Source organism: Eschrichtius robustus, chromosome 5 (genome assembly GCF_028021215.1).
Source record: "Eschrichtius robustus isolate mEscRob2 chromosome 5, mEscRob2.pri, whole genome shotgun sequence".
Classification (NCBI taxonomy): domain Eukaryota; kingdom Metazoa; phylum Chordata; class Mammalia; order Artiodactyla; family Eschrichtiidae; genus Eschrichtius; species Eschrichtius robustus.
The window spans coordinates 15,723,497-15,746,577 of NC_090828.1; the positions used below are offsets into that span (position 1 = coordinate 15,723,497).

General features: G+C 37.5%; 1 protein-coding gene across 2 annotated transcripts in view; it reads left to right on the forward strand.

Annotated features, from left to right (window-relative positions):
* FARSB (phenylalanyl-tRNA synthetase subunit beta) overlaps positions 1-23,081 on the forward strand; it is a 77,332-nt gene that overhangs the window by 17,373 nt on the left and 36,878 nt on the right. For both annotated transcript variants that reach the window (XM_068544350.1, XM_068544351.1), the window contains exons 6-15: positions 5,523-5,673; positions 6,834-6,942; positions 7,884-7,954; positions 9,442-9,503; positions 10,447-10,498; positions 12,052-12,113; positions 12,384-12,591; positions 13,108-13,188; positions 16,975-17,067; positions 20,713-20,830. In XM_068544350.1, coding sequence (XP_068400451.1) covers positions 5,523-5,673; positions 6,834-6,942; positions 7,884-7,954; positions 9,442-9,503; positions 10,447-10,498; positions 12,052-12,113; positions 12,384-12,591; positions 13,108-13,188; positions 16,975-17,067; positions 20,713-20,830 — 1,007 coding nt within the window. The remainder of the gene's footprint in view (positions 1-5,522; positions 5,674-6,833; positions 6,943-7,883; positions 7,955-9,441; positions 9,504-10,446; positions 10,499-12,051; positions 12,114-12,383; positions 12,592-13,107; positions 13,189-16,974; positions 17,068-20,712; positions 20,831-23,081) is intronic.

A 23,081-nucleotide genomic window follows, 5' to 3' on the forward strand; every position in this document is an offset into this window, starting at 1 on the left:
TCTTCTTTCTCTAGTTTCTTTAGGTGTAAGGTTAGATTGTTTACTTGAGATTTTTCTTGTTTCTTTAGGTAGGCTTGTATAGCTATAAACTTCCCTCTTAGAACTGCTTTTGCTGCATCCCATAGGTTTTGGGTTGTCGTGTTTTCATTGTCATTTGTCTCTAGGTATTTTTTGATTTCCTCTTTGATTTATTCAGTGATCTCTTGGTTATTTAGTAACGTATTGTTTAGCCTCCATGTGTTTGTCTTTTTTACGTTTTTTTCCCTGTAATTCATTTCTAATCTCATAGCGTTGTGGTCAGAAAAGATGCTTGATATGATTTCAATTTTCTTAAATTTACTGAGGCTTGATTTGTGACCCAAGATGTGATCTATCCTGGAGAATGTTCTGTGAGCACTTGAGAAGAATGTGTAATCCGCTGTTTTTGGATGGAATGTCCTATATATATCAATTAAATCTATCTGGTCTATTGTGTCATTTAAAGCTCCTGTTTCCTTATTTATTTTCATTTTGGATGATCTGTCCATTGGTGTAAGTGAGGTGTTAAAGTCCCCCACTATTATTGTGTTACTGTCGATTTCCTCTTTTATAGCTGTTAGCAGTTGCCTTATGTATTGAGGTGCTCCTGTGTTGGGTGCATATATATTTATAATTGTTATATCTTCTTCTTGGATTGATCCCTGGATCATTATGTAGTGTCCTTCCTTGTCTCTTGTAACATTCTTTATTTTAAAGTCTATTTTATCTGATATGAGTATAGCTACTCCAGCTTTCTTTTGATTTCCATTTGCATGGAATATCTTTTTCCATCCCCTCACTTTCAGTCTGTATATGTCCCTCGGTCTAAAGTGGGTCTCTTGTAGACAACATATATATGGGTCTTGTTTTTGTATCCATTCAGCCAGTCTGTGTCTTTTGGTTGGGGCATTTAATCCATTCACGTTTAAGGTAATTATCGATATGTATGTTCCTGTGACCATTTTCTTAATTGTTTTGGGTTTGTTTTTGTAGGTCCTTTTCTTCTCTTGTGTTTCCCACTGAGAGAAGTTCCTTTAGCATTTGTTGTAGAGCTGGTTTGGTGGTGCTGAATTCTCTTAGCTTTTGCTTGTCTGTAAAGCTTTTGATTTCTCCATCAAATCTAAATGAGATCCTTGCCGGGTAGAGTAATCTTGGTTGTAGGTTCTTCCCTTTCATCACTTTAAGTATATCATGCCACTCCCTTCTGGCTTGCAGAGTTTCTGCTGAGAAATCAGCTGTTAACCTTATGGGAGTTCCCTTGTATGTTATTTGTCGTTTTTCCCTTGCTGCTTTCAATAATTTTTCTTTGTCTTTAATTTTTGCCACTTTGATTACTATGTGTCTCGGTGTGTTTCTCCTTGGGTTTATTCTGTATGGGACTCTCTGCGCTTCCTGGACTTGAGTGGCTATTTCCTTTCCCATGTTAGGGAAGTGTTCGACTATAATCTCTTCAAATATTTTCTCTGGTCCTTTCTCTCTCTCTTCTCCTTCTGGGACCCCTATAATGCGAATGTTGTTGCGTTTAATGTTGTCCCAGAGGTCTCTTAGGCTGTCTTCATTTCTTTTCATTCTTTTTTCTTTAGTCTGTTCCACAGCAGTGAATTCCACCATTCTGTCTTCCAGGTCACTTATCCGTTCTTCTGCCTCAGTTATTCTGCTATTGATTCCTTCTAGTGTAGTTTTCATTTCAGTTATTGTATTGGTCATCTGTGTTTGTTTGTTCTTTAATTCTTCTAGGTCTTTGCTAATCATTTCTTGCATCTTCTCAATCTTTGCCTCCATTCTTATTCCAAGGTCCTGGATCATCTTCACTATCATTATTCTGAATTCGTTTTCTGGAAGGTTGCCTATCTCCACTTCATTTAGTTGTTTTTCTGGGGTTTTTTCTTGTTCCTTCATCTGGTACATAGCCCTCTGCCTTTTCATCTTCTCTATCTTTCTGTAACTGTGGTTTTTGGTCCACAGGCTGCAGGATTGTAGTTTTTCTTGCTTCTGCTGTCTGCCCTCTGGTGGTTGCGGCTATCTAAGAGGCTTGATGGGAGGCTCTGGTGGTGGGTAGAGCTGACTGTTGCTGTGGCGGTCAGAGCTCAGTCGGTTTCTTTTTCTTGAAACATTTTTGCATACATCGTAGAAGAAACTTTTCCTCAGATTCTGAATAACATTTATTCCAAGTTCTTTTATAAAAATAATCTATTTGTCATCTTGCAGATATGTTATGCTTAAGCAAAACAATACGAATTTAAATATAGTTTCAAAATATAGGACAAGATAGAGGATTTCTGACAAGCACTGATATAGCTAGGAAGTGCTTGAGCCCAGTTACCTGTTCTGGTCATTTGAAGAATCTAACTTTTATCTATATTGGAAGGCATTTCCTTACTTAATTTGACTTTAAGCTCTGTTTTATGCAGTATTTCTGGAAATCATGAGCTTTTTCTAAGGGGAGAATGAATCACATCCTAATACTCTGGTGTGCCAGAGTCAGTAAATCCTAATTTGCGTTTTTCAAGAGATATATTTATTTCATTTAAATTATAAAATTTACTGGCATAAAAGTTGTTCATGATCTTCCCTTATTATCCTTTAATATCTGTAGTATCTGTATCAATATCACCTCTTTAATTCCTGTGTTTTCTCTCTTTTTTCCCCTTGATCAGTGTAGCTAGAGATCAGTGTACACATCAGTTACTTCAGTGTGTATCATTGTGTATCAGTTTTCAGAGAACCAGCTTTTGGTTTCATTGACTTTTCTCTGCTTTTTTCCTCTATTTTTCTGTTTTCGTTGATCATGCAGTGTTCTCTTGAGGGCTAGTTAGTCCTTACTACTGAGGCAAGACCTTGTTCCTGTTTATCCATTGCCATATGAAGAGTTAGGTTTTCAGTCTGTGTGAGCACCGTTGCCTTGGATGGTTCTTTCCCTGGCCTTGGCTGGTTTCCTCACATGCACACACTGATTAATACTCAGCTGAATTCTTGAGGGGGCCTCTCTGCAGATCTCAGAGTTCTCTGTCTGAGTAGCTCTGTCCTCCCCAGTACTCTGTGCAGTGAACTCTGGCCGTCTTTGTCTCCCTAGACTCTCAGCTGTGTTTCTTCAACTTAGGGAGTCCACTGGGCTCTAGCCAGACCCCGTTTCCTGCCCTGTGGCTTGAAACCCTTCCAGGCAGTCAGCTGGGCAGTCGTAGGACTCGCCTTATGTGTTTCCTGTCTGTCATCTGCCCTTCATAGCCTGATCTCCAGTGCCAGCCATGGAAACTGTCATCTTATATGTTTTGCCTCTTTTGTGATTGTATCAGGCAAGAGTGTAAATCTAGTCTTTGTTACTCCATCTTGGCTAGAAGGGTCCAGTGAACTTTTTACTTCAGTTATTTTATTGTTCATCTCTATAGAATCTGTTTGGTTCCTTTTTAAAAAGTTTCTCTTTTTTTGGCTGTTATTTCCCCGTCTGTTCATTATGTGTATATTTTCCACATAATTCTTGAATGTTTTTGGTGGTGGCTTTTTTTTTTTTTTTTGGTAGTAGTAGTAACGTTTTAAGAATCTGTGTGGTGATTTGAAAATCTGAGTCATCTTAGCATTGGTTTTTATGGGTTGGTTCGTGTGGAGTATGCCATGTTTCTCTGTTTTCATATGCACTGCTTTTTGATTGCATAAAGAATATTTTGTTATGTAAGAGGCTCTTATTTTGCTCTTTTTCTCTGAGAAGTGGTTTCTGTTGCAGGCAAAGGGTCTTGAATACTTAGCCTGACTCAGACTCGAAACATTTGGCTAGATGAGACCTCTGCAGTTGGCAGCAGCAGAATTTTCTGCCCAGTTCTTTGAGCTGCTGCTTTTTCACAGCAAGACTTTAATAAAATTTCTGCCAGTAGAATAGGTAAAATCTTGATTTCTGACTATTTTTTGTTTTCATATCTTTTTATATTTGGGATATTAATCCTTTTCTGTACCTACGTTGTAGACCTTTTCTCTCAGTGTGTCTTTTGACTTTTGGGGTCTTTTGGTTGTATAAAGTTTACAGTTTGGATATAGTCAAGTTTGTCAGTCTTCCTATATGACTTTTATGTTTTGTGTCTTAAGGGATGTTCTACTCCACAGTTTTAAGCATTGTTCTCCTATATTTTCTTTGAATAATTTTTATGGTTCAGTGTGTGTGTGTGTGTGTGTGTGTGTGTGTGTATGTGTATGTATGTTTGCCTTTTGTTTTTCAAAATGCATAGCTCTTTGATTAATCCGGAATTTGTTTTTTTGTGGTTTGAAGTTGAAATTTAGTGACATTTTGAGGTGCTGTTTCAGGATTAAGAAACCAATATTAATGTCCAAGAAAACATGGACTTTCTTACCTATGAATTTGTCAATTATTAATTTATCTAAACTTACTGAACCATGTATATTTCTACCTATGCTAGTATATAAACATGTAACTCATTGAGTAAAGTAACATCTCCTTTAGGCTTGTCAACAACTCTGTTCAATTTACCCATATTTATTAAAGTTCTAGTCACCTGTCTTGGAGTTTGACCAAAAAAATTTTTTCTTTTAATTTATTTTATTCAGTATAGTTGGTTTACAATGTTGTGTTAATTTGAGGTTGACCAAAATTTGTTTCTTACAAATTTTAAAAACTATGTCATAGTTCATGTAATATGGACTTTAACACATTCCTTGATTACTAATTATTTTATCCATTTGATATTTAATTGTGGTTATGCATACATATTCGAATATATGTACACATAGTCTAAAACACGTTTTAAGAATTCTTTAGAACATCATAAATTCTGACCAGGTTTCTCTTTTTGAATTGTCTTTTGGAAAGCTTAGAGCCAAATTTGTGACCCTCTGTGATAAGACTGTAAGCTTTGAAATTCTAATTTAGTATCAACATTGTTTCTGGCTTCGTTTTATATCCCTACTTCTGTTTCTTTCTCTCCTACTTTGTATCTTGCTTTAAGTTCCTAAAATTACCTTAAATCCCTTACAGGTAAACTGTAGAACAAATGAAATTAATAGCTCTTGAAATTTCCTTACATATTAAATTTTAAATATAATTCACAGTTCTTAAAACTAAATAATTTCCATTAATAAAGCAATATAGCTATGTGACAGGAAATTTAGGAAAATATGGAAAAGCCAAAAAACACAGGAGTTTTTTGGTAGTTTATTCTAATTTAATAAAAGATTTATGTTTACTTGAGGACACTAGAGGAAATAGATTAAAAGAAGGTAAAGGGTATGTTGACTTTGAAAACGTCCTAATAACATAGTACTAGGGAAAACATAGTGGAAGGGATTTACTTCAGCTGCTGAAATAATGTGTTTGAAGTAGCTTTATATTTATATTTCTCATAATTTTTAATGGTTGTAAAGGTGCTATATAGTAGTAACAGGCTATTTTAAGGAAGTGTCTAAAAATAAAAAACCTGTACTCTATGTTATCTTTAGAGTTTCTGCTTTGAGATATTCAAATCGTTTTCTGTTTCTCTTTCTTTCTGTCTCTCCACATTTAGGAAAAGAGCCTTGGTTGCTATTGGTACCCATGACTTGGACACTTTGTCAGGCCCATTTACTTATACTGCGAAGAAACCTTCCGATATCAAATTCAAGCCTCTAAATAAGACCAAGGAGTATACAGCCTGTGAACTGATGAACATATACAAGGTAAACGTTCTTTTATGTTAATGTAATAGCTGTGGATAAATCATGAAATTCCTCTCAAATCAAGTCTTAATTAGGGCAATAAAATGAGTGCTTGAAAAAATAGCAGTGTCTGGGCTCCAACCCAGAGATACTGATTCCTTTGATCTAGAGTGAGGTCTGGGCATAGTTTTGTTTATTATTACTTTTATTTATGTATGTATGTATGTATGTATGTGTGTATGGCTGTGTTGGGTCTTCGTTGCTGTGCGCAGGCTTTTCTAGTTGTGGTGATCGGGGGCTACTCTTCGTTGCAGTGTGTGGGCTTCTCATTGTCGTGGCTTCTCTTGTTGTGGACCACGGGCTCTAGGCATGTGGGCTTCAGTAGTTGTGGCACGCAGGCTCAGTAGTTGTGGCTCGTGGGCTCTAGAGCACAGGCTCAGTAGTTGTGGTGCACTGGCTGAGTTGCTCTGCGGCATGTGGGATCTTCCCAGGCCAGGGATCGAACCCATGTCCCTGCGTTGACAGGCAGACTCAACCACTGTGCCACCAGGGAAGCCCTGTTATTACTTTTATCCTCTCAGATGTTTTTAACGTACAGCCAAGATTGAGAACCATTGAAGTAGGTCATACCGCATTGTAATATTCGTATTTAGGTATAACTAAAACTCATTCAAATATAAGGAACAATGAGATTTAGCTAGCTTTTTTGTAGCATGCACTATTAAAAAGCGTCTGCCTCCCATGATTAGCACTTTAGAGTCCAGCAGTGAAAATGAATTCAGTAGTCACTTTAAATTGCATTTAACAAATAGTAAAAGAGGTGGGTATCATTTGGAAAAAGCAGCTATTATCATTGACCTCATTTGCAAGTGATTTCTTCCTATTTATGTAAATAGTTTTGTATGGTTTGTGTTTTGCTTAAGGTGATTCAGGCTTACTCTGCAAGTCTGTTTTCAGTCTTGAAAAACGGTTGCGGTCTTATCTTTCCCCAGTAGGAAATGAGGTTGTATAAGGATTCTGAGATATTAGTTTACATTAGAAAATATTATACATTTAAAACTTTGGGGGCTGTTTTATTGTTTTTCTGATTTTCCCCCCTCTTTTTATGCTAGGTAGGTATGTAAACTAATTACAGTGACAGAAATAAAAAGCTAATTTTGTTTGACTTAATTTTTTTTCAGACTGACAACCACCTTAAACATTATTTACATATAATTGAAAATAAACCTCTGTATCCGGTTATCTATGATAGCAATGGTGTCGTCCTTTCAATGCCTCCAGTCATCAATGGTGAGTTATTTCTTAAGCACCATAGGTTTTTTGCTGTTTTCCTCTTATTCTTTATCATTTCTGTGGAATTCTCAATAGACTTGACTGAATCAATCAGACGACTCAATCTGAGAATCTCAGGTCTTTTGTGGATTTTATTGTAATAGTTCTTTTCATTCATTTTTCAATATTTTACTGGTGATTTTAATGTAATTTATAAATGTATACATATTTATAAGTTCATAAATATTTTCTGGTGCTAGTCTCTGGATTCTGTTATATTCCTCCAAAGGGTGTTGATATTTTGGTTTTAGCAGGTAATTCATTTAGTTAAACTTAAAGTCAAATTCTGTCTGGCCTGCTGTTTTATAGTTAAATTAAAATTTTAAAACTGAATTTTACCCTCTTAACTCCTTTCTGAAGCTTTTGTTGAAGACGCAACTTGAACGTATTTGCAAAATTTAGTGATGTCAAAGCCATAGATGTTTGCCCTTCTGGAGGTGAGAAGGGGGTTCAGTTGATTCATGATGGGAAGGAGACTCTTTTCCTCCTCAAGATCTTGGACTCTAGTACTCATAGTGGGCTTCGGAGTGAGCCAGATCCAAACCCAAATCTTAGCCTTGCCGCTTAATAGCTGTGATCATGTTCAATGAGCTTAATCTCTGAATCTTAGTTGTCCTGCCTGCAGCCCTGTCATAGATCGTGGTGAAAATGAGATGAGACAACTTCTGTTAAGCACCCTACGTGTGGAATGCACTCAGTAAATCCTTGTTTTTATTTTATCTTTATTCTCCAGCTTATAATGGGAGCTTAGAATAAAAGTTGTGTATCTCCTTACCTCTGAGATGTCAGCTTATATTATGTTCTAAATTAAAATGTAGTTTCTGTTTTGTAGAGCTTTTTCTTGCACTTTTATTTCTGAAACTGATTGTTTTGTCATTATTGTTTTGTGTTTGTTGCAGGAAATCATTCCAAAATAACAGTAAATACTAGAAATATATTTATTGAATGCACAGGGACCGACTTTACTAAGGTAAATAAAACTTTTTTTCTATTTTTGTACTGTCAGGGTAGATTTTTACTTCTGGGCCAAGACCATGTGGCTAAACTTTAAAATATGTTTATTTTGTAGGTGGGGGCATACTTTAGCCATTTAGAAAATTAGAAAGAGGTAGCTCTTCTGTACTTTGGTTAAGGTGCTTTCATTCAGTTGACAAATGTTTAGTGAGCACCTACTATCTTTCCAATGCCATGAATTTAATAATGAGTTACATGTTCTTGACTTCAAGGAACTTGTTATCTTGTGAGAGAATTAGCCAAATACATTACTGTAAAACAGAGAATGGGATATACATTGTAATGCCATCTGTATAAAGTGTTCATCTTAGTTGGCTTAGTTTGAATGCTGACTAATTTCGTACCTTTGTGTACTTGGTAAAAAAAAAAAATTAAAACCAACTGGCTATCAAGTTTTATTTAGCAAATTGATAAAGGGTTTATACACACAAAGATGTCTAGAATATGTAGAATACTAATCGTTCAGTCACTTTTCATCACTATAAGATTGGATTGTTATGAAAGCTTTTTTTTATGGCATATTTTTTCTTTACAAATGTTAAGTAAGCCATAGAGTGAGGTGGCAATTAAGCAGATTAAGAAAGGTAAACTTGAATGGCAGAAGGCTGGAGTATAGAAGTAGGGCAGATAAATGGCATTCACATACATCTTACAGGATTGGAGATCATTGTAAGATATTTCATTTATAACTTTTATATACCATATGTGCCTTCAGAAATATTGTCAGGGTAATATAGCTTTTCCTGTTAAAAACTTTTTTTAAATTTGCACATTAGCAGACCTTGGATATCTTTTCTGAAGCTTGTATATGAGTGAAGTATGTATAAAAGCAAAGCATATATCCCAATGAGGTTACTGTATTTTTTCTTTTAATTAAAAAAATAAATTGACAAATCTATATGGCCTTTACTATGTACCAGGCATCGCTCTATGTGTTTTATACACACACACACTCATACTTGTAATCCTGATATTAACCAAATGAGGTAGGAACTTTTATTATCTCTACTTAACAAACAAACAAAGGTACAAAGACAGTAATTAAGTAACATGCACAAAATCAGACTGCTAGTAAGTGCTTGGGCCAGGAGTCTGGCATCTGGCTGCAGAAACTTATGAGACTGATACGGTTTACTGCCATAGTTAGCCATCTGTCTTTCTTCAAATTTGCTCAACCCAAGGGAGGGGGTGGGGAAATAGATGATTTGTCTCAGTCATGGATTGTAACTGTCAGAGAACCGCATAAATGCAGAACACCTGGACATAAGGTCAGGGCCTCTCAAGCTCAAGAGTTTTTACTCCACTTCTTTCTTTAAAATTTATATATACAGATACAGTTTTAGATATTTGGAGACTAAATTATATTAAATATTAATTCATTTCCAGCTGATGGAAGAAAGTATATTTATGGGTTACCATAATATTTGTTTTTCTCCTTTGCAGGCAAAAATAGTTCTTGATATCATTGTTACCACATTCAGTGAATATTGTGAGAATCAGTTTACGTAAGTTCATTCGGCATCTTTATCGATGATGGCCTGTTGTTCTGAAGTTAGAGCACTAAGGCCTTGTGCTAAATATAAAGATGAAATATGTGGTTCCTGTAACTAGAATATATAATCTCTTTGGGGAGCTAAGACATGAACAAATAATTTATAAAGTAAAAAGTGATAAGTACCTTAAAAAGTTTCAGTGATGTTCTGGCCGTTTCTAAGGGCAAGTTACTGCTAGCTGGGGCAATCTGGGTAGACCTCATGGAGGCAATGAAATTTAAGCTGTATTTAAGGATTTGAGACTGAACATGGAGAAACAGCAGAAGGAACAGCTAAACAAAGATAGAGAATCATATATAAGAGCAAAGCATATATCCTGTATATACTAATAAGACCACTGTATTTGTTCCAAAGCTAATTTTTTATTTAAAAAATTGCTTATCAAACCTATATGGCCCTTACTGTGTACTAGCTTCATAGTTTATTCTAGAGTATTATAATTCAAAATAAATGTATAACTGTAGAAAGCATGACTGAAATTGTATGGGCAGTGTTGGTTATTTTTTTAAATGGATTTGCATTTTAGTGGTTGTATCAGTCAGCTTTCAATGTGTAACAGCGTGACCCTGTTAAAGCCTGGAATGTGTGTGTCCGTATTGGTAAGGTGTTCATCAAGGATGCATGCTTTGCAGGACTGGGAGATAAACTTATCAAGTGGGTGCTGCCTGAAGAGACATGGGAGCCACAGGAAATGGAATAGTAATGTTGTGTATGGGAGGATTAATCCAGACAGCAGTGTTGGAACGTGAATAGATTGAATGGGTTGAGGCTGCAGTTGTAGACCAAGGGAAAGTTTTGTTAACCACACACATTTTTGGAATTTATGGCCCTTTTTCCCCTTAAGTTTTATTTTTATTTATATTTAATTTTATTTCTGGTTTATTTTTGTTTTCAGGGTTGAAGCAGCTGAAGTAGTTTTTCCTAATGGAAAATTACATACCTTTCCAGTGAGTATAGAAGAAGTGACTTGATGATGATGAGGACTTTGACAACAGCAGTGACGTTAATAATAATAGCTGTAGAGTGCTTTTGGTCTTTCTGTCTGTGCATCCACCCACCTACATGCCAGGCACTATACTGTGTGTATTACATGGATTTAATCCTCACATTAACCCTATGAGGGTGGGTGCTATCATTAGGCCCTTGACCTTGAGATGTTAAATAGCTTGTCTATTACCATTCAGTGGTGGAGCTAGGATTTAAGCCCAGACAGTCCCAACACACTATATTATACCACACTTCACTCCCAACCCACTACATTATACCACAGCATTATATGGCCATAATTCCTGTGGTTTATTCCCTTATTAACTAGGTACCTAGGTAATTTATAGTTTCACCCCTTTTAAGGTTAGTCAGCCCTCCAAACCACTGGACTGCCAGGGAAGTCCCAGTAGCAGTTTTTTAAAAAATTGATTTCAATTGCTGTTATCAGTTAGCTTTTGTTATGTAACAAACCACCCCAAGATTTACTAACTTCAAACAACGATCATTTGCTTATATCATGATTCTGGGGGTCAGCTGGGTAGTTCTGGTCAGGACTGGCTGGGCTAATCTCTGCTAGGCTCCAGCTGGTTGGTAGGCTAGCGGCTGGATGACCTGGGATGGCCTCACTGACATGTCTGCGTCTTGGCAGTGAGGTGAACAGGTCCGGTGCCTCTCATCCAGCAGGCTAGCTTGGGCTTCTTTACATGGTGGCGGCTGCACTCAGGTGATAATGATGCTTCTGCTCTGAGAATTGCGTTTTGCATAGCAAGCCCATTGTCCTTACCTGAGTCCAAACAGGTTTTTAAATTTACGGCCTTTTTGCTAGTGGCGGTTACAATTTTGAGCGTAATTTTGTGATAAGAAATACTCATAGGTATGTTTCCAACATTGCTGAAAAGCCTGGATTTTATGTGTGTTTGTTCCTATCTCACATGGTAGAGTTACGTACTGTTTGAAGGAGAGTGAGTACTAATTCGTGAGACGCGCCCAGCCTGGCTCTCTCCTGGAGCAGATTGATAGCCAGGACTGGGGCATAGTTGCTTTTCCCCACCTGAAAAAAATGATAGGAAAGGAATGACTTCATAACACTCTTAGATTTAGTATGATGGATAGTACAGTATGACACGTGAGTTATTCTTGGTCATAAACACCTACTTGCATGAGATGAAATTGAAAATCTTCAGCAGGATTTGTAAGCATTTTAGAAATGATGTAATGCACCTAGTGTTTTGCTGAAGAGAATGGTGATTGACCAAGTAAAAGAGAAAAATGTTTGGCATTTTATAATATTTCCAAGCAGTTCCAGTTGTCTAGCAAGTAGAATGTTCATATATGAATATAATGTAGCAAATAATGTCCTGAAGTGCACTGAGTTTATTTTTGATATCTGGCTCTAATGACAACTTCTTGGGAGGGTAATGAAACCACAACAATAATGAATTGAATTAGAAAGAGGCTAATGCTGTATGTAGCAGGACTGATTTCAGCTTCTCAAACTCTTTTTCTCTCTAAGGAACTGGCTTATCGAAAGGAGATGGTGAGAGCTGATCTAATTAACAAAAAAGTTGGGATCAGGTATGCTCTGAAAACTTCATTTATTTATTTACTGTTGAAGAGAATTCAAGAATGAAGTACACATATGACTGCTTAATTTTCCCTGAAAAAATGCTTGGAGAGAATTTTGATATCCCTTCAGAGTAATTGACGATAGAACATCAGTTAGGATGTCTGGTGTCTGTTGGAATTCACAAAGACAGGTTTCAGGTAGTAGCATATTTTAAAACAAAATATAAACATGTTTTAAATAATCCAGTGAAGTTTATGGTTTGTATGTTCCTATTTCAGAGAAACTCCAGAAAATCTTGCCAAGCTTCTGACCAGGATGTGTTTAAAGTCAGAAGTCATAGGCGATGGGAATCAGATTGAAATTGAAATCCCTCCGACCAGAGCTGACATTATCCACGCCTGTGATATCATAGAAGATGCAGCTATTGCTTATGGATATAACAACATTCAGATGACTCTCCCGAAAACATACACCATAGCTAATCAAGTAAGATTGCACCCTTAAATAAACACTCCTTATTGTTAGAAACTGATTATTGAATGCCAGGAAGGCTTCGAGAAAAACAGAACATAGGAATTAAGCAGTACTGGCCATGCTCTGCTCTGAGAGGCATTTGCTGTGGAGAGGATGCAAAACAGATGCCCGATTGATTAGAGTACGTTGAAAACCTGTGATGACTAGTTCTTTGAAGAAAGACAGGTTTCGAGTTTGGAGCCCTTCTTGCATCTCTAAGTAGGAGATTCATTTTCTGATCCTGGGCCTGAAGGCAGAAGTGGCGTGTGGGAGAGGTAGAAGCGGGGGGTTTGTACGTCTGGGTAGGAGTGTTGGGGTAGTGAGGTGATGGGGAGGGGTCAGTGTGGTGGGGAGATGGTGGGACGAGCGGCATATTAGGATGGAAGGGTGGTTTCCTTTAAGTGACAAGTTTTCTACAAATCTCTCTCTTTTTTTTTAATAAAAAAAAGTGGGAAATTTTACTGAGGTGAAATAATTTCTTCCCCCCAGTTTCCCCTAAATAAACTCACAGAACTCCTGAGACACGACATGGCAGCTGCTGGATTCACTGAGGCACTTACCTTTGCTCTGGTATGTTGTACATGCTTTTTGTGCCCTGCTGATTGTTTTCTTTGACTCTCCAAATTACTTGTTCTGTGATTCCTTGTATGAATTTATAAAGAGTTATAAAGAACACTTTGTTACCTGAGATTGTGTAATTTCTGGTAAAGAAATGAAGATTTCTTTTTTTTAGTCACAGAAAAGCACGAAGGACTAAATTTTAGAGCTTCATGTAATTGTGGAGGGTTCACGATGAAGTTCGTAACCAAATTTATTAAGTTAGAATTTTTAGCCTTAATTTGGTTGTGGCTGTACCCACTAGATGCCACCCTGGCTAAGGGCTTGTGGAGTGCTCCACGTTAAGCCTGTTTCTTTGTCTTTGAACATGTTCACAGACATTTGCTTTGAGTTGAAAAGCTGACATGAAAGGCCTAAGTCAGGAAATGAGTTTTATTACAAAATCAGACAGAAATCTCCCTCCCCCAGCAGATCGAGCATTTGAAGATATCGAAATGTGTCTGCAATTTGTAGTTTCTTTCTGTCTCTTGCTGAGCTGTGCTGTGGTGCCCACAGTGTACTTCTTGACCATTCAAGTCCATTTCAGCTTAACGATGTAAGGCAAAAACCAAAACAACCAGGAAAGCTCCCCCCAACGCAATTCCAGCTCTAAACGTCTCAGTCTTTTAAGGTGTTTACGGAAGGCAGTGGTGGGAATCACGACCAGAGGGCTGGTGGGGAGATGTAGCCTCTCTCATGTCACTTTATTGAGCCTTTGTAATTCACAGGATGTTCCTACTGGAAGGGACCTTCCAGATCTAGTTCAACACCTTCCTTTTTCTTTTTTTGCTTTAATCTTTTTTTTTAAATTATTTTATTTTATTTTATTTGTTTTTGGCTGCGTTGGGTCTTCTTTGCTGCGCGCAGGCTTTCTCTAGTTGTGGCGAGCGGGGGCTACTCTTCAGTGCAGTGCACGGGCTTCTCGTTGCGGTGGCTTCTCTTGTTGCGGAGCACAGGCTCTAGGCACGTGGGCTTCAGTAGTTGTGGCACACGGGCTCAGTAGTTGTGGCTCTCGGGCTCTAGAGCGCAGGCTCAGTAGTTGTGGTGCACTGGCTTAGTTGCTCCGCGGCATGTGGGATCTTCTTGGACCAGGGCTCGAACCCATGTCCCCTGCATTGGCAGGCAGATTCTTAACCACTGCACGACCAGGGAAGTCCCAACACCTTCCTTTTTCTGGTTTAGAAATGTTTTATTCAACAACATTTATGGAACATCTGTTATATGCCAGGCACTGTACCAGTGAGGAAGCCGGAGGCCGAGAGAGGATAAGTACCCAGCAAAGTTTACACAGACAGCAGGAGAACCGTGACCAGAATCTGGCCTTTTGACTTCTTGAGGAGTGCTTTTCTGTTATGTCAGACTGAATGCTAGGTTTGAGTACCATGTCATTCATATATGTACCACACATGCATATGCAGTCAGGAGCAGCAGTGATTTCATGTGAACTGATATACAAAAAATAGCATAAGGAAATGTATTCTGTTTTTTTAGAAATGTATTCTATTTTTTATAATTATATTAAGTGGCAAAGGAGTTGATTTTGTAACTATGTAGCCCCACGCATCTAAGGGGGAGCACGTGCTCTGCCTCCTGACAAGTAGGTACTCTGCAGAGAGAGTTTGTCTTCCACAAAGGGCTTTATGTACATGATTCCATCTCTCAGTGCAGCCCTGTGAAGTAGGTGTTTCTGTCTTACACAGCAGTTAATTGAGGTAACTTGTCCCACTTCGCACAGCCAATTGGCTGTGGACCAGGGATTCCAGCACAGGTCTATCTGTACCCCAGGCCTGTGACTGAACTGTCCCACCAGGAGTGCCAGAAACAGTCTGTTCAGTTGTCCAAGGTCACTTCAACACATTTATCACAGTGGGGCGGGGCAGGGCAGGGGTCAGAGTTAGGTGCTAGAGAGTTTCAGATTTGTAGTAACAGTTTTCCTATAGGAATTTCAACATGAAAGGTATTTATAAAGTTACATACTTTCTAAGCAAACCTAAACATCACTGAGCCTTATATCTAGTTTTGCACAAGAGTAACAGCCCTTCTCTTCCTAAAACCCAGCCCTTGACTTCCCAGGTGTAAGTAATTCACATATCATCATCATGATTTTTGCTATATCTGCATACCAGTTTTAATATTTTCATTTAAATTAGCTCACTTTTGAAACTAAAAGCCTACTTCAGCCTTATTTAAGAATAATATTTGTAAAAACTATGGGCTTCGTTTACTTCTATTTTTTCTAACAAGTAAATGTGTTTATTTAAAATAAACACATAAATATTAACACTTATAAACATTTCATCCTGTATACCAGCTACTGCCACTTCAGGATACCTGATTTAAATTGCTTCTTGCCTCTATCCCTTATGGTCCGTCATCATGATAAAGTGCAAGGTCACTCAGATACCTAACTGTGTAGCCATGTGTCTGTGGGGCCTTTTTCTTTGATACAGACAGTACTAGTTCTGTTTGAGAATAGATTGCATCATGGAAATTGCATTTCCTAATTGGTCACATTATGTCTAAATCTTGTTATTAAAACTCCTCCATGTTATGGAGGAAAAAGTGGTTATTCCCAGCATGCCTGCTGCCATTCTCCACTGCTGCAGCTGTGGCAGTGCAGGGAGCTCTTTTCTGCTGTGCCTGGATGCGTCTTCAGAATCCTTCCTGAAAGAGCAAGGCAGAAGTCATTAGAACTGGCATTGGCATAAAATGGATCTAAACCCATTCTTTTTTTCTAAGTGAAATACAGACCACTAGTCCTTGAGGACAGTTTTCTATTTTCCAACCTAATGTTGGAAAATAGAAAAGAGTAACTGATGGTACATCAGTTTTCATGTTAAGTTTTAAACTCTTTCAAACGTTAACATTAATATATGTGATAATTGTTTATTCTTAATAATGACATTAATTATCATCATTAATATTTTTTGATCACTTAGTTTGTGCCAAGTAGTGTATTTGCTTCATCTCATAGTCATTGAGATAAAGACTTGCTGTATCTCATAGTCATTGAGTTTTATTTTCAGAATTCTGCCTCCCATCCTGGTTCTTGAGGGTGACAGGCATCTTTCTCTTTTTGGTGGGTGAGTGCTTAGGAGTTTGCTCATTACCCAGAGCTTTATCAAGCACATATGCACTGAAGTTAAGTGACATCGTTGAGGCCATTTGAATTCTGCTCTTAGTCGCACCATTCTGTCACAAGTCAGTACAGATTTTGCAGAGGTTACAATAGTAGTCAAAACAGAAAGTCATATGAACACCAAGGAGGGAGAGAGAATTTCCGACTGGAGTCATTAGGGTTATTTTTATGGAAGTGGTGGAAGAGATGTCTTTTAAGTAGAATCTTGCAGGGGGCGGGGTGGCAGCAAGTCGGGCAGGGAGGGCATTTCAGGTAAAGGTAGGGAAAAGTGTACAATTCAGGGAATGAGTAGGGGATTGTAGGAGACTAGACTGGTAAGGTCAATGGGAGGCTAGCTTAGGGGGGCCCAAGTACAGGTTATACCACCAGCTCCATGTGAAAAATGTACTTTAGCTCTGCATCATGGTTAGAACTCATTGTAAGAGAATTATTAATGTTAAATTGCATCTGCCGTGGACCTGAATTTAATTGATATATGCTTATTCTCAGCTTATTCTTAGCTTACTTTATATAATCTACATTGCCGTGAGGCCATCAAAAGTTGTTACAGCGTTAAATACTTTTTATATTGGATTTAGTCATTGCTTTTCCATATTGATCTATTTTTATGTATTTCTTAGTGCTCCCAAGAAGATATTGCTGATAAACTGGGTTTGCATATCTCTGCAACAAAGGCAGTCCTCATAAGTAATCCTAAAACAGCTGAATTTCAGGTAAGAGTTTTAAGTAGTTAAGAATTTGGGTAAAAACTGAGAGGCAGTACATGAGTTATGAAAAGTCTCTTCAGTTATTTTATCTCAAATGGCAAAATCATAGAGCTTCTTTAGAATTTCTTCTTGGATAGGTTTATATTTGGTTCTTACATACATTACTGACAAAAATTCTTTAAACATTTTATAATCTTTTCTTGATTAACCTTATAGGTGGTTCTTACTTGCTTTGTGCTACGTATACCTAGCCCAGCCTTTCTTGTCTGAACTTTCCATTTCACAATTGATTTTTTTTTTTTTAATACTATTTTCAGGTTTCATCTCTTTTCCACCCATTTGTAATAAGTGAAACTACACCTGTTCCCAGTACCTCCATTAAGTCTTTTACTTTGAAATAAGTCGTTATGCCAGTTCTGGACCATGCTGACTGTGCCTTTCATTGTAATTGTCTAGTTTATTGGCAGTTTCATGTGGAGGTTAGGAATATTTAAATGAGAATGATACTCCCTTAATAGTAAACGTTAAGTGATTTACATGATAGATTCGGACCTTAACTATCAAAAGAGAGCATTTCAGAGTTATAATATCTTTGCTTATTAATGACTTTGAATCATTTTATCTCTTTCATACTAATAAGCTCATTCTATTTTCCTTGTATATGCATTTCAGTGTTTTTTTAAACAGGCTTTAGAGAAGATCATGTCTTCTAGAATCAAGGGGAATCTTAGAATTGGAAGGACATGCTTTTCAGAAAGTTAATGATAAAATAATACATGAACTCTGATTTGAGATAGTTTCTTTGGATCTTGGTTTTCACTTTTGTAAAAGTAGTGTCTGGATTAGTTCTAAAAATTCTAAAAGTTCTAAAAATGTTAATATTTAGATTTTTAAAAGTTAGATTTAATGTATAGAGCTACGTACTAATGTGGCAGATTAGAGCTAGACTAAAGAGCTAATTGCTAATAATATGCATCAAATACATAAATTCTTTCTCCATATTCAGTGTCAGAACTTTGAAGAATCTTTACGCTAGTTTAGAAGGATTGTGATAATTTTTATATTTTGATTTCTGATGCCCACTAGCTTTTCTAAGACGTGTGAGGTGTTCTCTTTAATAAGAGATGTTCAAATTCATTTGGATAGAGAAATTTTTCAGTAAATCTTAATGGATTTTTATTTGAGTTTTTTCCAGTATTTCTTTTTCTCCCAGTTTTATTTCTCAAGCTTGATAGATTTCTTACAGTGTGGTAATGTTATGTTCTTTAGGGTTTACATTGTATCTATTTTATACTAGTGGAAGGAAAACAAATCAGAAACACATTAAATGTCACTCTAAATAGCTGTGGCTCCGCACACGTAAGATTCAATATTTCTGCATTAAATACATAAGAGATGAGAGTCTGTCTTTTAGATTTGACAGATTCTCTATTCTACTCCTCCTTTATGAACAGATAACGTCCTACCATTACCAATGTGGCTAACAGGTTTATATTTATTTATGGTTAAAATAAGTGTAAGTTGTTCATGGTCTTGTATCTCAATTTATTGTCTAAGCTTATTCTTTCTTTTGCATAATTCTTAACTTTGGGCTATTTTCTGGTAGTAGTTATACTAGAGAATGGATGAAATAAGAGAAATGTTATTTACTGAAGTATGTAAAGTTTTACTATAATTATTGTAAACACAATTACAGAAAATTACTATATCCCCCTAAATTAGCAATAGTATTCCTTAATATCCTCAAATATCCAATTATTGTTCAAATTTTCTCAGGTGTCTTTTTTTAAGTAGTTTATTTGATTTGGGGTTCAAATGAGGTTCATACATTAAAGTTGATTGATGTGCTTCTTAAGTCTCTTTTAATCCACAGGTTGCTCCTCCATCCATTCATCTCTTTCCCTCTCTCCCCCTCCCCCTTTCACTTTGTGGAAGAAACTGGGTCACTTATCCTGTAGGGTTCTCACATTTAGGATTTTGCTGACTATATTCCTGTGGTCCCCTATATTTTCAGTAAATTGGAGTTAGATCTAGGAGCTTGATCTGATTCAGGTTTAATTTTTTGTGTTGCTGTGAGTTTTTAAAGAAGTAAATCTTATCTATAAAATAAAGTGAAAAAAACCCTAAAAAAAGTCATCTACAAAAGTGGCTTGTTTCTATTCTAATAAGTTAAGCTTTCTTTAACATTGTAGTTTTGTTCTGTGAATGGTTTGGGCACTTTCTCTCTGGTTGGGAAAGTGACCCATATTTCAGAAAACACTGAGTTGAAGGCTAACAGCAGCTTTCTGGTAGAGTGAATATAGTAGGAAAGGTGTTCTCTTCTTTTTTTTTTTTTTAATATTTATTTATTTATTTGGTTGCGCTGGGTCTTAGTTGCGGCAGGCCGGCTTCTTAGTTGCAGCACGTGGGCTCCTTAGTTGTGGCTCCCGGGCTCCTTAGTTGTGGTATGCATGTGAGATCTAGTTCCCTGACCAGGGATTGAACCCGGGCCCCCTGCATTGGGAGCATGGAGTCTTATCCACTGCGCCACCAGGGAAGTCCCTGTGTTCTCTTCTTTCCTCAACACAATCTAGCAAGTCCTTGTTACATATGCAGGATCTAAGAGGGGCTGCTGTTTTAGCCACGGTGGGCAGGGCAGGCCCATGTAGGACCATGTAGACCTTTGAGCAGAGACCTGAAGGAAGTAAGATAGCTACATACGAATCTAGAGGAAGAATGTGTGAGGCAGAGGAAAGAGCACGTGTGGAGGCCTGGGATGGGATCCTGATGGCGGTGTGTGGCTGGAGCACGTGCAGTAAGCCAGGGGGAACAGCAGGCGTCGGGGTTGGAGAGGGGGCTAGGGCCAGATTCACATAAAGCCCCATGTAGCGCATGGGTTTTATTCAAAATCTGATGGAAGTCCATTGGACGTTTTTGAGCAGGAGCGTTCCATGATCTGATTTAGGTCTTAAAGGGTCACGTGTGTGGGGAGAATAATAGATCATAAGGTGGCAAAGTAGAAGCAGAGAAATTATCCTAGGAAGCTCATGCAGAGTCTGGGCAAAAGATAATGGTGTTGGAGTCTGACTGCAGATGTAATACCGTCGCTCATAAAACCCTTCTGGTAACATGATGTGTTGAAAGCTAACATATCTCATACAGCTTAGAATGAGAAATTTATTTCACAGACAAAAGCAGGGGAAGTTTTGCCTTTTTTTTTTTTTTTTTAAGAATTGGAATGTGTATTTGTATTTCTTATGAATATTAAGAATGAAATAACTAGACGTTTTCCTATTTGTTTTGGCTACTAAGCTGAAAACTGTAGTCACATCCTGCCCATAGCAGCTATGTGGTTTTTTAGTGCCTACATATTTGTGTTCTGTTTTTCTCATTGTCCTGGTATTTTAATTGCATTTACATTTTTTCCCTGGTCCTAGTTTTTAAAAATTTGGTTAATTCATGTTAAAACTGTTTAAATATTTGTATTTCTTGTAATTTACTTCAATTACTTTGTGAAATGAAGCAGGATATGAAGTACTGGAATTAAAAATTAAAAATGACTTGGATATTTAGGCATTGCATCTTCCAAAAGTGTCTTCCTGTGAGGCCATGGATTAACCAAGTATGTCTGGTTCCTATTTGGTCAGTGCAATTTCATGTCTTCTCCTGTAGGTGGCACGCACTACCCTTCTTCCTGGCCTCCTAAAGACCATAGCTGCGAATCGGAAGATGCCCCTTCCTCTGAAACTGTTTGAAGTCTCTGACATTGTAATACAAGATTCTAGCAGAGGTAAGAGTGAGTCACCTTTGATTTGTATACTTAAAGCATTTTTTATTATGAAAACTTCAACTGTATATAAAAATAGAGGAAATAATGTAATTACTCCTGTGATTCCAGCACCCACCTTCAAGAGTTATCAACTCACACATGGCCAGACTTCTTTCATCTATAGTCCAACCCACTTCCTCGTATTCGTTTAGTATAAATCTTAGACATCACATCATTTTATTAACAAACACTTTAGTTTGTATTTATGAAAGGTAAGGGCTACCACTATTTTTTTTAATAATCCAATGCCATTATTATATCTTATCATCAAATATCCAGCTAGTGTTTGAATTTTCCCAATTATTTCATAAGTTTAATTTTCATGACTGATTTATGTGAATCAATCCAAGCAAGGGCCAGATATTTGATTGCAATATCTCTTACTTTTAATAGAAAGCAAATTGTTTTTTTTTTTTTTAATTATTAGCACCTTTAATTATTATTTATTTATTTATTTATTTTTGGCTGTGTTGGGTCTTCGTTTCTGTGCTAGTGCTTCCTCTAGTTGCGGCGAGCGGGGGCCACTCTTCATCGCGGTGCGCGGGCCTCTCACTATCGCGGCCTCTCTTGTTGCGGAGCACAGGCTCCAGACGTGCAGGCTCAGTGGTTGTGGCTCACAGGCCTAGTTGCCCGGCGGCATGTGTGATCTTCCCAGACCAGGGCTCGAACCTGTGTCCCCTGCATTAGCAGGCAGATTCTCAACCACTGCGCCACCAGGGAAGCCCTAGAAAGCAAATTTTAACAGAGAATTTAATAATATTTATGAAGAGCCCTATTAAAACCTCAACTTGAAAAGCACTGTGGAGTATTTCTTTTTTTCTTATGTCATGTGATTTATATGCATATCATTTTGACGTACTTGATATCTTACTATTCTAGTTTAACAATGATTGTTCATATTACTGTTGTACCACTGATTGTAAATGTGTTTTACCAGTTTTTGCTTCTTTTGAGGATGGTCTGGACTTGTTAGTACAGCAAGTTGCTTCGTCTAATATTTGGAATGTAGCTGTTACTTAATAAATATATTATGTATTCAGTAAGTCCTTAAAGCTGATTGCCAAGAAAGCCTGTCTCGTTCAAACTTCTTCATGTCTTCAACTTATATATAAGTCCGACTGACTGTTCGAGCTGCATATGTGGTATCTCTTGGTGAGCAGTGCCCTCAAATGACTAAATTACTGGCAGTGTTTCTTTGATTCCCTGGATTTAACAGTTGAAGTCCTAGCAGTATTTATTCAGTCTTACTCCAGACTCTGCAGAATTCAGAATGTGTTCTTTTGAATCCGTTGACAAAAGAGGGGGCCTTTTCCTCAGTTTCTCCTGAAGAGGACAACATGGCGTCATTCTAACGACTAGAAAGTAGCCAAGAACTATTGACTGTAAATCGGCCTGTCTTAGGAAATAGATTCTATAAAGGTGCCCTGTGGACTGTCCATTGCAAACCTTTCAGCCTAGGCTGGATTCCATCTGCTCCCAGTATGCAGCCTGTCTTCAGTTAACAGTGTCACCTTGCATTTGTATGGTGCTTTTTGCTTCCCCCCCCCCCAAAATTTTTTAAGGTACTTTTTCTTTTTTGATTGTTAAAACATCTCTTTGAGGCAAATGGGACAAAATATTGTCCGCATTTAATATACTGGAAAATTAAGACAGAAAAGTGGTAATTTGCTCAAGGCTGCGTAAAATAAGGGACTTAGAGCTAGGGCCAGAATTTTGGTCTCAGTGTTTAGATCCTTAGAGAATAAAAGTTCTGTGTAGAATTTTCCTTGGATGATAAATCTGTAATAGAAATCAGAAAACATTTTCAGTGCCAGCTGCAAATAGTTTTGAGGGTTCTTATGCCTCAAATCATCCATTGGTATAGATAACTGAGAATTTGTTGTAATTCCTATGTCAGTTTTTTCTATTAACTTTGACTTGTTACCTTTCATCCTAGTTCTTTGAGTTTTATGTTGTTTTGATCCTTGGTGACCCTTTCATATTTCTAAATATAGGATTAGGTTAATTACTCGAGATTTCCTCAAAAGTTCTGTAATACTGTTTCAGCAACAGGACTCTTCCCTAGTGGCAGAGGCTCCCTGCGGGGCTGGGCACGCTCACAAGCAGGCAGCTCAGAGCCCGGACGGTGAGGGTGAGGAGCGAGCTGCGGTCCCCACAGTTGCCACAGGGAGGGTTTCGCTGTAGGCATGGAACACCACTTTACTGTATTGCA